The sequence below is a fragment of the Falco biarmicus genome, chromosome 3 (genome assembly GCF_023638135.1).
Source record: "Falco biarmicus isolate bFalBia1 chromosome 3, bFalBia1.pri, whole genome shotgun sequence".
In the NCBI taxonomy this organism is placed as follows: Eukaryota; Metazoa; Chordata; class Aves; order Falconiformes; family Falconidae; genus Falco; species Falco biarmicus.
This window is the reverse complement of record NC_079290.1, coordinates 93,331,162-93,345,019: the sequence shown is the minus strand read 5'-3', so window position 1 is coordinate 93,345,019 and position 13,858 is coordinate 93,331,162. Positions and strand designations below refer to the sequence as shown.

Genomic DNA, 13,858 nt, shown 5'->3' with positions numbered 1-13,858 from the left:
AGCTTTACAAGAGGGGGAAGTGATGGTAAGCAGTGCATTCAAATGACTGCTTTTCTGTGTTCAGAGTAAGAGAACTATGGAGACATGTGAAGAATGTACAGCCTTTCTGTTGAAAGAGTGCACCCCATAAATATTTATACTGGTCTTTGGCAATATGCTAATCCAAGGCAAGTAATTTTTCCTCTCTTAAAAAGAATCGTGAAAGACAATTAAGGTGATTTAATTACTGCCACGCATAGACAGCAGATTTTGAACTCTTGACAGACATTCATCACAGTGCCATGTTATCCTAACCCCGTAACACAAGACTCTGAAGAGAATAGACAATTAAACCTAGACCATTTCCCCTACCTTCCTGCAGTACTCTGGGCTGCATCCAAATCCCAGGGAAGCCAATGGGAGCAGAAGCCAGGCTTTTCAAGTACTGACTGAAAGCCCCAGCTTGAAATAAAACAGAAGTAGTTTGCATGCAAGTTTGCAGTTCTTCATGACACCAAAGTAAATTTAGCTTCACAGTCCTTTTCTGAATCATTGAAATCTGAATTTAAATGTAAGTGCAAGCAGCAAAAACATTGCTTAAGGAAGATTTAACTTTCATGTCCTTCACAGTTACCCACTATAGAGTTTCAACTGTATTGAACTTTTTGGTTTTATATACACCTATAAAACCATTTGGCAGCTATTTCTCCCTTAAGCTCTTAATCCAAGGGGAAAAAATAAATAACAAAAAAGAAATCTGCATAAAACAAAAATGTTTGGAGCTGGAGTTTTTTCCAAGAGCACTAATAAAACTTTATAATTTTTTATTTCTTAAGTTAGAGGAGGGAGGGAGGGTGTTTATGAGCACATACTCCAAGTTATGCTCTAAATCTTTATAAAATACTACATTAACAGCAATGCAACCAAACAAGAAGAGTGCTTCACTTAACGCTTTACTCTGTTGGGCCTTTTGATTTTACAGAATTAGAACTACTTCATTTTGAATATATTTCTTTGAGAATAAAGATGCAGCCATGCTCTGACTGCAAGCAGCAGCCCTGTGCTTTGCTGATGCGGGCTTGCTAGCACGCGGTGTACGCGTGGTCCAGTTCTGATTTTTACGTGGCTGCCCCATGTAATCTTTGGCAAGGGCTTGCATTTCTGTAGTCCCCAGTAGCCTCACCTATGAAAATACAGAGATCTGTGTATATGCAGTCTTTGAAACCTGCTTTGGAAATCTATGCTTCCATAAAATCTTAAAATCTAAAACATCTACCTACCAAATGTACTGTCTATTAAAAAGTGAGTATGTTTGGGTTTTGTCTGAGAGAGGTTCTCCCTTTTCTTTCACAAACAGTAGTTCTTAGTTATCAATAAAAGTACTTTACCTCTTAACAAAGCACAAAAATGCTGTGCTTTAATTAACACAATTTGCAGGATTTTAGATCGGCGCCAATGTTTTGAAGCACTCAAAAAACATTTTACGGTTTAGCCTCAGCAAATCCATTCTTGCATTTTGAACTTCAAATCACGCCTCTGAAGAGAACACGTAAATGTTACGTTTTCTGGATGTCAATGCTTTACACCCATTGCCCATAGTTCACAGCATACCAGGGACCATTCCTGGCCTTCCCCCTCCATCAAGCAACACAGCTAGGTGGGATCCTGCAAGGTACCAGCTCCGCACCTCTGCCCTGAGAGAGCCATCAGAATATGGCCACTCCTTTAAATTCCGTTGAAGGAGAGCTCCCTCCCCTCCCTTTTCTTAGCAATTCTTCCCTGAAGCAATTCATAAACAAAACACAGGATAAGGAATGGGCTCCAGGAGCCCCAAATATTACATTGTACTTAAATGAAGAATCAGTGCTGTGGGTTAGCATCACAGATCAGCTTAGAGCACGCTGTTGCACTGACACAGCTCTCTGAAGAAAGGCTAATGCTTACCAGATTATTCCATGTAATATCCTGTAATCCCGTAACGCATGATCGTTTCAAAACAAACTTGCGTAGGGAAGTAGTAGAGTTCACTAGCCTCCTTTAAAACCTTTCGTGCTTTTGGCGAGAGTTTACCTGTAACTTGGAAAGCGACAGTAAGCACTCCCGTCTGCGCCCACAGAGCTTTGACACCCTGCGTTTTCAAAGCAACTGCTCCTAGTCTCACAGCAAGGCCGTTTCTGAAGGAATTAAATGCCTCTTTCTGTTTGGCTGTATTCTCACACTGGAGTTTACGTATGGGTTTTTAGGGGGGAAGCAGGGCAGGCTGTCCATCAGAAGCAGTGCATATGTTTTAGCAAAACGGCAGGAACTTTAGCCTGAAGCTCCCTCTGCTTCATGACTTTTCCCCAATAAACGCCCTGTGGCAGCTCTGACCCTGTACCAGCTCCCACAAGAGGCACGTTATCTGAAGACTTATTTTCCAGCTATGGGGAATTTTATAAAGCAGCAAATTTTTCTAAGGTGCTCGCAATGGGCTTTAGGATGGTTTACATCTTCAGAGGAAAGGAAGACCTGAGAAAACTCCCTGCGGAAAATGATCTTCCAAGGTCTTGCTGTAAGAACATACACCTGCGTCAGAACATTTTCTGCATTCTAACAATGTCTTACCTACTTATTTTCTCATCCAAAAGATCAACCCAAATTTTGAGATACTGTATCAGAGTCAAATCTGCAGAACAGCCGGAACAAAACTTGACCGAAACCCGGCTCTTTTCCACCCGCACCAGTAAAGCTTCCCTCACGTCACAGCTCGGCACCAGGTGCCTGTTACGGGAGCGTACGGGGCCGTCGTGGGCTTACAGGGCCCTGCCAGGATGACAGTCACTTTCAGCTTTAGCCCTGAATGCTGCTTACGGACAGGCAACAGCCCTGGCTACGGCGAGACACACCGGCAGCTTCAGCCCCTCTGCACATCACACGTGTTAGGGTAGGGGCGCAACCAGGCTGCAAAACTAAGGACTATCCCGTTATGTTTTGCTATACAGAAAAAAGATTTGTAACGGTGAGCTTTTTAACTTTTTTTCAAGCTTTTTTTATTCTTACAAACCCATTTTCATTGGTACTTTTTGCTTAAGTTTCAGGACTCGGGACACCAGTAGTGGTCAGCCTCTAGGCTTGCAATGCAAGAGCAAAGACGGTAGAAATCGTTTCAAGTGTCCAGCGCTATGAAGTCCAACTGCGTGCACAACAAACCCCTTTCCCAGCAACATACAAATACTGAAAAATATGTAGCAAAGTAAGCCGAATAAATCATAAATACTTGAGAAGTGTGGTGCAAAATGTAACATAAGGAGAGCTGAACTAAGGCACTTGTTTTCATTCATTACTGAGGACACCCTCTCTTCATCGCATCGTCACTCCTCAGCGAGGTCATCCAAATCAGTCGCTGCTCCCCAAATGTGAAAATGCAGCACTGCGTGTGAGACAGACACCACCTTTTACTTCACAGCACATTACTCAAAGGTGTTACCGAAGTTCTCCTGATAAACCCAGCATCAGCAAATATTTTAACTCCTCCTTTGTCCTGGTTTTAGACTTGTCAATTGTGTGAAAAGAAGTCGCCAGTCTATTTTGAGCAAAAACATTTTTGCAGAAGTCCCTGCTGGCTGCTATTAGCCAGACGGGATCGACACACGCACGCCCAGGGAAGGCGGGGAGCGGGATCAAAGTGTGCTAAGCGACAAAAACCAGAGCAGCCCCAGTCCGGCCCCAGATCCAGCCCCAAAAGAGCCTGCCCGTTGTTTGGAGCCGCCACAGGCATGGCAAAGGTGGAACGGGCGTGCAAGCCTGTCAGGAGTTTGACAGGTGCTCACAACAGTGAATCATATTGTTACGGAGTCCGTTGAACTAAAAAAAATATAGTAAAAACAAAACAAGGTGAAGTGAACCGCTGCTGCCGCAGTGCCGTGCCTTTGAAAGGGATGTGAGAATGGGAAAACGGGGGTCCTAAGTTAAATCTGTAGCGAACACGCCGCTAAGTTTTCACACAAGTGCTCTGCACATCTCTAACCGGGGAAGTGCAGTCAAGCCCAAACCAAGACCTCAAAAATTCACTTCAAGAGGGGAAAAGCCAAGCCCACGCTACTCAGTCTCCTTGTTCCCTCGCCACAAAAAAACCAAACAACAACAAAAAACAAAACAAAACAATACAAAAAAAAAAAAACCCAAGGAAAACGACTCCAGAAGCCGCAGCCGTGCGAGCCTACGCGCGTCCACCTTCAGCCGGCCAAGCCGAGGGACCGGCACCGGGAACGGCGCCCCGGCGCGCCCGCTGCCGCCCTCCCGAGACGGGCCCCCGGGTGCGGGGCCCCGGCCGCCTCCCCCCGCCCGGCGGCGGCTCCGTCAGTAGCGGGGGGCGGCGGGGGGCGCCGGGCTGCCGGCGGGGGGTGGCGCGGCCCCGGCCCCGGGGCAGCCGCAGCACCGCAGCGTGTAGTTGCGGCCGCCGTTGTTGTCCCAGAACTCGCCCTGAGGGCTGCGGTAGCGGATGGCGAAGTGCAGGGCCGAGCCCTCCCGCAGGCTGGGCGGCACGCACAGGGTGAAGCTGTAGCGCTCGGCCGGCGGGTCGGGGGGCAGCGGGGCGGCCGGCACGTCCACGAAGGAGAGCCACTCGTTGAAGGTGTAGCGCACCGTCACCTCCCGGGGGCCGGGGCAGCCCAGCGCTCGCACCGTGCCCCGCACGTCGGTGGGCGCCGCCGGCCGCCCCAGCCGCTCCAGGCAGACGCGCTGCCGCCGCAGGCGCTCGGCGCTGGGCTCGCCGCCGTCGGGGAAGTCGGGCACCAGGCGCAGGGCGGGCGGCGGCGGGTCCGCGCCGGGCGGCGGCGGGTCCCGCTCCTCGGCGGGCGGGCTCTGCAGGCGGCACAGCGCGGCGGGCGGCACCTGCGGCTCCTCGGCGTCGCTGAAGTGCTTGACGCTGGCCAGGCTCAGCCCCAGCGAGTCGGCGAACTGCACCCGCTTCTTGCACTTGCCGCAACAGTCTTCGCCCGCCGCCGCTTCCTCCTCCTCCCCCTCCTCTTCCTCCTCCTCCCCCTCCTCCCGGCGCTCGCCGGGGCCGGGGGCCGGCGGCCGCCCGCCGCGGCTCAGCTCCAGCAGCACCAGCCGCTCCCCCGCCGCCTCCCGCCTGGCGTCGCGGGGCACCGTCGGGGCCGCGCCGCGGAGCCGCCGCTCCTCCGCCGCCAGCTCCTGCCGCGGCCGCGCGGGGCTCGCCATGGCGGGGCGCCCCGCTGGGCCCGTCCCGGCCGCCCCTGTGGCGGCAGGCGGACGGGCCGGCACCGCTTTATCCGGCGCCCCCGCCGCAGGCCCCGGGCGGGGGGCGCGCCCCCCCCGCAGGGCCCGGAGCCTCCCCGGGGGCTGGGGCGGCCGCGGGCGGGGGCGGGACCTCCCGGGCCGGGCAATACGGAAGCGGCGGCGGCCGCGACGGGCGGCCCCGCACGTCCTCCCGCCCGCCGGGGGCCGCCGTTACCGCGGCGCGGCGGGGACAGCGGCAGCCACGCCGCCAGGAGACCCGCGGGGAGCCGGGGAGCGGCGGCCGGGGAGCCCCCCGCCCCCCCGGGGTGCCGGGCCGCCCGAGCGGGGCCCCGGCAGTGCAGGCGCCGGCCACCGCGCTCTCGCCGGCAGCGGGGCGTCGCAGGCAGCCGAGGGAGAAGCCCCGCGGGTCGGGGCCGAGCGGGCCGTGGCCCCGCACCGGGCCGGCACCGCCGAGGGGTGGCCGCCGTGCTCCCGCGGCGGGGGCTGCGCCGGGGCCGCCCGTGTGCCGCGCTCGCCATCATCCGTCCGCCCCCGGCAGCCTGCGAGCTGCCCCCGGCTTTGGCGTTTAAAGCGGTTTCCACCCACCCTGACTGCAGAGAAAAAGCTTTGAGACCTGAGCTCGAGGACGAGACCCCACAGGTAAAGGGCACGAAGCGGGATACAGGTGTGAGCAAACCTCTTTCACCATTTTTCACCCCCGCTTGGTACCAGCGGTGCTCGTGGAAAAGCAAGTCCAAAGGCTCAGGGGGCACACACATGGGCACATGCACCCTTCCCGAAGGTCACACTGTCTTCAAAATTCCTGCTTAAAAAGAAAAAGAAATCAAGGCAGAGAAACAAAATACAAGCTTTGCCTTTTCCACAAATAAAAAGAAGTAGAGGCCCCCTCGGTTTTATTTTCTGGCCATGATGTACAGCAAACAGCATCCTCACAACAAGGTGCTTTTGTTAGTACGGAGAGATCTGTATCTGAGAAATTTCCAAACTTAATTCTATACTTTGTGCGTGCTGCTGCTATTGTCTGGGGTCGATTTGCACGGATGGTTGCAAAAATGCTACATTGTTAAACTTCCCTCCCTTTTTTCTATCATGGAAGAGGCGCCAAAAAGCCTACGCAAATAACACGGTATTTTCTGCAGCAATATACTGCCACTATGGATTTATCAAGGGGGTTTTTGTTTGTTTGTTTGGGTTTTTTGCACAGTTAGTTTTATTTTTAGCATCAGCCCGGTTGCCAAAAAGCAGCCTCCCAGCGTGAGCAAATACAGCGCAGCTCAACTGAGTGTGCAGTCTGGCTCGCGCAGAGGAATGACTGTCAAAGCTGCAGAGACATCACTGACCGGTGCTCTTAGCAGACACTGCTGCGAGGGGGTTCTCGCTACACCTGGACCGAAGAGCTGAGCAGCCAACAGTCACTCAGGAGCACCAGTTGATCTGACTCCTCTGGCTCCTGGTCTTGCACTCAACCTTTGTTAGTCGTTCAGTTTAGAGCATTGTAAGAAGAGGGACGAAGGACAAACATTGTCGCTGGCACCGGCTGTGCTAACGGAAAACGTGACGGATACCAGTTTGCCATCAAGTGCTCATCGCCAGCGCCCTGCAGCGAGCTGCCAGGCTCGGTGGGCTGCTGGGCCAGCCCGCCACAGCAGCGCCTTTGCCCGGGCCGGTCGGAGCGAGCTGCTTGCCACCATTTCAGCTCTTTAAACTAACCAGCCTCCAAAGTACCAAAGCACAGCACACGCTCCTGAGTCACTCAGCTGAAGTCTGCGCTGCAGCGCAAGAAGAACGATGGCCACCTTCCTGCACACACCTGCTGGCAGGAGGGCACCGGTTTCACCCGCTTTCGCCATCGCTCCCAACCTGCTGGTGGCTGTGAGAGCAGTGGATGCCAAGGCTGAGCCGCCCTCCTGCTGGCGTTCACTTTGGTGGGAACAGGTTACACTGCGGCGCTTTCTTACCTCTGCCTGGGGATGTGACCTCACGACCCACCTGCCCCAGGCTTGTGGCACCTCAAATTACCAAGCTGGAAAGAAGAAAAACACATAGATGATGAGCAGGTAACGTTGCTTAGCACTTACAATACTTCCAAGATTCTTTAGATAAAACACAACACGACTACTTTACTTTCTCGAATACCTATTTTACAGTGAGGAAAAACAGAAATGAAGAAACCAGCCCTCACTTCCTCATGTGGTGTTTATTCCACTAACACGTGCTTTCTCAGCTTGCCAAAATATTAACGAATGTTTTAAGCAGCAAAGGGGGAAAGCGTGCCATTTGCTGGTAAGGCAAAACCATTTGGACTTCTAGAAATTACAGAGGAATGTGAAAGGTTCAAGCAAAATAAGGGACAGCAAAAAGAGAAGCTTACTGTAAATATCGATAAAAGTCAAGTAACTGAAATGTAAATTAATACACATTTCTTATAGATGCCATAACTCTGGGAGACAGGCCTGCAAAAAAGGAGTACTGTTCACAGAAATTAAGCAAAAGCAGTTACGGCAACAGCAACCCGTGTGGCAGGAAAAGGATTCAAATCTGGCAATTAACGGCGTACAAAGGGAAATCGGATTTTTAGTGGTAATCAATTGCTGCCATTCTGAGAGGGAGTCATTTAAAATCAGATAAGCCTTTACAACAGGTGTTCAAGTATGCGACAAACTATGCTGGCGGACACTAGTCAGGGGGGCATTTAGTGTTGTCTCTTCTGTATTTCAAAATGGATTCTCTTAAAAGAATGGGAGTATTTACCATGTTTGTTGCTAAAGAAAATGTTGAGATAACAGTGGAAGGATTTCCTAGTAAAGGAGAGACAGCAGGTTCGCAGTCAGGAGGCTTTTTGCAAGCCCTGAGCTTTGACCAGTTATGTTGAAGGTCATAAACTACACACAGGATCAACACAGCACCTTCTTCCGTCATTTCCACCCTTGTTTCCTGACTGCCCGCCTTGTCCCCATCCTGCATTCAACATGCACATCTTGCAGGAGCATTTGCATCCTAGGATGGCTACTGATCAACATTAAAAATAAAAAATAAGACACGCGGATCACTGCTGAGCGATCCATAGCATTGCTTTCTCAATTCTCACTGGGACTGCATGGGTATGTATTTCTCAGTACTTGTCAGATCAGAGATTCTGGTTTGGAGCTCTAGTTGATGTGCAATTTAATAAATTGGTCAAGCAGCTTCGATCAATAGTCATCATCATTTGGACACAAAATGAACATGAAAATACTTGTTTGCAGACAACCAGAGTCAAGTAACTGGAGGATTCTGTTGATTCAGCTGAAGCCCACAATGTACTCCAAAAGCCCATTCAAACACTGTTCCTAGGTTCCTTTTATGCACTTTTAACATTAACTTCAACCTTCACACCCAAAACTGGCAGATTTTCCAGTTAGTGCAAGAGGAAAGTATTCTAGTTCTGGATGTATCTAGTTCAAATATGCCAAATCTCCCCAATTTCCCACTCAAGCCTTTTCTAAGCAAATCTCCCGTGACAGTAGCTTATCAGAAAACGTGAATGAGTAATAACTCCTAAGCACTATGAAACAATTTACAGGGACTTAGAAATACGCAGGTATTATCACAGTTCATACACAAAATTAGTAACACCTTTTCTGAAATTGCAGCACCATTCATTCAATCTTCTTGCTTCACTTTGAAAATCATGTAGTTCTTCATCCTAATTTTAACAGTCATGTTGCTTGTACAAAAATGGCAGGGAGGATATTAATAGCCTCTTCCTCAATTATTAAAAAAAAAAAAAAAAAAAGAATGCTCACTGTCCCATGGGAAATTCTTAGTTTCTCTGTGTTTTTAATAAGGACAGGATTCCAGTTTACTGTGTTTGTGAGGATGGTCAAACGCTGACTGGAAAACTCAGTGGGTCTCTACAATCTGAACAGAAATTAATCAGAAGTTAGATTATTCAACCTAATTTTCTTCTTTATGCAGGAAGACCAAGCAGCTGCACTCCAAAAAGGCATGCATTAGATCTGTAATGGAAAAAGTACTGAAATGGAAACAAATATTTGGAAGTCTTTTTTAGTCTCCAAATCTTAAATATTAAGGTGTAAACCGAATTTCTGCCGGATGCTCAGCAAGCAAAATCCTTTACAGCTTTGAGCCTCTCAGACAATCGCTTTTAGAGCGATATATTTTGTCTTGTCTCTCAGCAGACTTGCATCTGATATTCCTTATGGGACACAGAGGTTACTTTAAATATATGAAAATATATTTATTGAGTTTTCCTGAATTACAGCAATGCCTGTGTTTCCTGTAATGATGTGAAATATCCTTTTCAATTACTAATAGCGAGTATTTGGCAATAAGGCAAGGACTGTCCCTTCATTTGGGTGAAATGCTAACCTCTTCGGAGGTGGAGTTTTGTAATTTCTTTCAGTAGGTCCAAGATTTCTCTGCGTCTGGCATAAAATCGAGCCCATTCTTTGTGACAAGCAAATATATAGTCATGGTACAAAGGATTAATCTTTTTCTCCTTGCTCTGCTTTGCAGAAATTGTATGGAAAAGTTTCCAAGTGCTTGAACAAACACTTAATTCAGACTGGAGTTGGCATTAACTGTGACAAAACCATGTTGCAGAGAAACTCCGTTCACTAAGATTTCTGAAGTGTTGCTTGGTTCCTGTGGCAATTAGAGGTGTCAAGATTTGGTTTAACACCTTTGAAATTTATAAGATATTAATCTAAACTTTTTATATTCATGTGGTACACTGAAAACCTTAAAGTCATTTATCAGACTTTTAATCAGTAAATTATATTATGATAAAAACCCCTCCCAAGCCACCATCCTAATAGACTTACTGTTTCATTTCAACAATTTAGCCAAACAGTCAGTCTTCAAAAAGGAAAGATTCAGATTATCAGTGAGAAAAATGGTTTCAGCTTCCAAAATGTATTCACAGCACAGGAGTTGAAAAGGGTTTTGTTTTATGGGGTTTGTTTGTTTTAATGTGGATCTCCAGAAAGGTGCAGAACCACATCTCTTTCAAAGGTTTCTGGTGAACACTATGATCCAGGTTCTCACATGTAAAACCTCTATGTTTATGTTTATGTACATTTTATTTAGCAATCTAGGAAAAATATAATTTGGATTAAAATCTTGCCCTACATTATGCTAGTATATTGCTTTGTACTTCAGTGAGAAAGATGCTCCATCTTATCCAGAGCAGTTTGATATAAAAGGTGTTCTACTCCCAAAACAGCTGCTGGGCTGTTCATTTTTTTTTTCTTGCCAGCTGTCTTAAATTGCTGGATTTTGCTCCTGCCCTGTCACCTAGCAGAATGCCTCTGGAAAAGAAAAAACCAATGTCTTCTGGAAACCCTGTAAGGAAACTTATTCAGGCAGAAGGTATGTTTACCTCTTGACTAAGGACACACCAGAATTCCAAATGCTTGACATACCTTCCAAAATGAACATGAATAACAAAACAACACATCTCTAGACCACCTTTTTGAGTTGTTAGCACATGAACATTAGATGTCTGAGGCATTAGATTTGTTTTCTCTTCTACACACATTAGAATTTTTGCCCATTGGAAATGAACACGGAAAATGACATGAACTTGTACCCACATTAATTCGGTTTTGTATTTCTGTGTTTGTCACAAGCAGCAAGCCATGTAGCTCACTCAAAATCAATAGTGGCATGAACTCATTTGGACTCTCCTAGGACAACAGAATCGGTGTGCTGGCAAAACCTCCACAGTCTTTGGAGTTGTGTTTGATGTGACATAATGGAATGCTAACCTGACCTCATCAGCTCAGATACTTCCCCATCCTTTGGGAAAATAGAGTTGTGCAATATAGCCTGTTCTAATAAATCCTGGCAAATTCAGGCCAACCTTTTCAGTCCAGCAGTCACAACCAGGTAAGTTGTACATCAGTCTCATTTCTTTCACTTGGGCTAAAACACAGGAATAAGCTATCCAAGTAATCTTGCTGTACAAACCCTACGTTAAAAATTGTTTGCTTGAATGTGTATTTTTTCAAACTGTCAAAAAAGGAATAAATTTAACCCTGCCTCTTTGTAGTTTCCCAGGACCACTTCAGTTACAGTTTGTTCTCAATAGCAAACCAGGTACCTGATAGAGTGCATCCTGCAAGACAGGGAACGTTTATCACGGTCATTTATATCGACTCCCATGACTTATGAACATCGTAACTTCAGTTGATATATATGTATTCCAGCAACTATAGACCTATAACACAATACAATACCACTACAAGCACAAAAGACAACTTCAGAGTTGAATTTCAGTGAATAAAATAGATGATGTAGTGGCCTGAACATACAGAGATTTGCATTTCTAAAGAATGTTAATAGTTTTTACAGTAAAAAGGAAAGAAAAAAAAAAAGAGCAGAAATACATCTTCCTTTAATATTACTATACCGTTCTAACAAGTAAGCCTATACTTGAAAACTCTCAAGTGCATGACCAGGACATAGGACTGCGTGACACAGCCTAACCCTGCAAAAGCAAAGGACTGGCACAATAGCTATCATTAACAGTATACAAATAAAAATCACTGAAATAGCCATATATGAATGCAGGGATGCTCAGTCCTGCATCAGCAGAAGTAAAAAAAGAGACTTTTCTACTTCATTGACTATCAATACAGTTAAGTCCCACAGTCCCAGTGAATTCAGTCCCACAGTTTCAGCACCTTCAGTGGGAAAGGCAGAAAAGAAGCTCCATCTGGTGGTGTGGTTGATTGTAATTGCTTTTAAATTTCATTTCATTGCAAACACATTCCTCTCCAGCAACAAAATGAAAAATTGAAGTAACGTGTAAAAGATCACCTGTCCTACAAACTGAACCAGCATTGTCTAACACTTGAAAACCAGAAGACACTTTAAAATCAGGACCTTCTAGCTGAAGCAAACCTTCCATACAAGACACACGTGATCCTGCCAGGGAATTAATCTAGAATAGAAATAGGTCATCAAACAAAAATGAACGGGTGCATTAGCACGCTTTAAGAGGTAGCCTGCTGCAGCCTGGGGTGTGGAAAAGGGAAGGCAGGAATCACTGGTTACAGGGTAAAGGAAGAGGAGGTGTGTGAATGTGAACTCAGGGCTGTTGCTGAACCTGTCATATAAAAGTTTATGGAAAGTTTACAGGGGTATTAAAAAAATTATTGCTGTGTCTCACAGTAAGGAAACCAACCATTCTTCCATTACTTGTTTTTATAAAAAAACTTCACTTTCCTCAGTGACCAAACGGCAATTTTGTTGGAAAAGATGCTGTTTCCTGTCTTCAGAAAATCTTGAGCTCTTCTAGCTGTAACATCTTAGAATGAAAACCAAAGCAGATCCTTTAATCATGTTTTCATGTAATAAAATGACTACCTTTTAGGAACCTGGTTTCTTCTTTCTTGCCTCCGCTACACTCTTATCACCTGAGCTGTGAAAATGGTGACTTCCTGAGTGCATTGACAAATGTAGGAGAGGAACCTGGATGCACAGAACAGCTTAGAAGAAATGAAGATCAGGCTGACCAAGACCTGTGCTGTATTTTTGCACAGAATTGCTGAACAAACTGCCGTGATGCTGGTGGTCAAGTAAAATAATTTGACCTAAGCCTACAAATAATTTTAGCAAGTATTTAATTGCAAATATATGTGTAGATGTAACATCTGAGTAATTTCAGTGAAGTCACTGCTTTGCGGGATCGGAAGATGTGTTCCTCCAAGCTGATGTCATAAAATGCTATAAGCATTGTAAAATATAAAACTAATTAGCTAAATGATACTAGGTTTAGCCACTGAAGTTCTATGCCTAATTTTATGTACAAACTCGTGTCTGCTACTGCTCCTTGAGTGCATCCATGGCAATTTCTCTCAAGACAGTATCCTAGCCAAAGTCTGTGCTAAACAACAGCAATCTTGAGCACAGATATACATAAACCTTATCCTGCAAACTCAGGTAAATAAAATATACTTTGCCTGTTCTTTTGTAGTTCCCACATTTCAATGGTGATATATGCTGCATTTCATCAAATCAATGCATCCTTACTTTTTTCTAAAGAGTTGAACAGAGCTTAGTATTAATTACCCACAAACAAATCCATGTTAAAAGAATGTGGAGAATACAGAATCAAGCACCAATACGCTAGAGATTGCCTGAAGTCACATCGTCTTTGTAACCTCAGTGCAGCCTTTTTGAGTGTATCATTTAGGTTACAGCCTTTAATTACACATTCTTAGGCCATTTTCCCCTCTGGACTGTCTCATTAAGCACTCAAGATAGACAGCTACTCAATGCTGGTGTCATTGCTTTTCTCTACATTGCTCAACATGTACCTGTAGGCCTTATTTATTGAACAGTATTCCAGTCCTCTTCTGGAGATGTGACCGGATTTCCTCATGGGATCCTCCATGGTGCTCAGCACCACCACATTTCCCAAGTGCTTCAGAACCAGTAGGCTGCTATGAGATGAAGCATTCCTGATTCTACCGTTCGAGAGTTGAGCTGTGGAGTGGTAAAGTAAAAAGTGTTCATTTATTCTGAGTGCTCATTTTGGCAGTACGCAGTTTAACTTTTGAGGTTGCTTATCAGTATAGAACATTTTCCATGGGTTCAGAGCATTGCTCCTTTTTATTTCAGCTTGAGC

The 13,858-nt window shown here is 46.4% G+C and overlaps 1 protein-coding gene across 1 annotated transcript; it reads right to left on the bottom strand.

The window, feature by feature from the left end:
* Nucleotides 1-4,177: 4,177 nt before the first annotated feature.
* PPP1R3G (protein phosphatase 1 regulatory subunit 3G) lies at nucleotides 4,178-5,330 on the bottom strand. The gene has a single exon (XM_056333250.1). It carries the CDS (start codon nucleotides 5,179-5,181, stop codon nucleotides 4,318-4,320), a length of 864 nt encoding a protein of 287 aa, XP_056189225.1. The 5' UTR covers nucleotides 5,182-5,330; the 3' UTR covers nucleotides 4,178-4,317.
* Nucleotides 5,331-13,858: the final 8,528 nt, after the last annotated feature.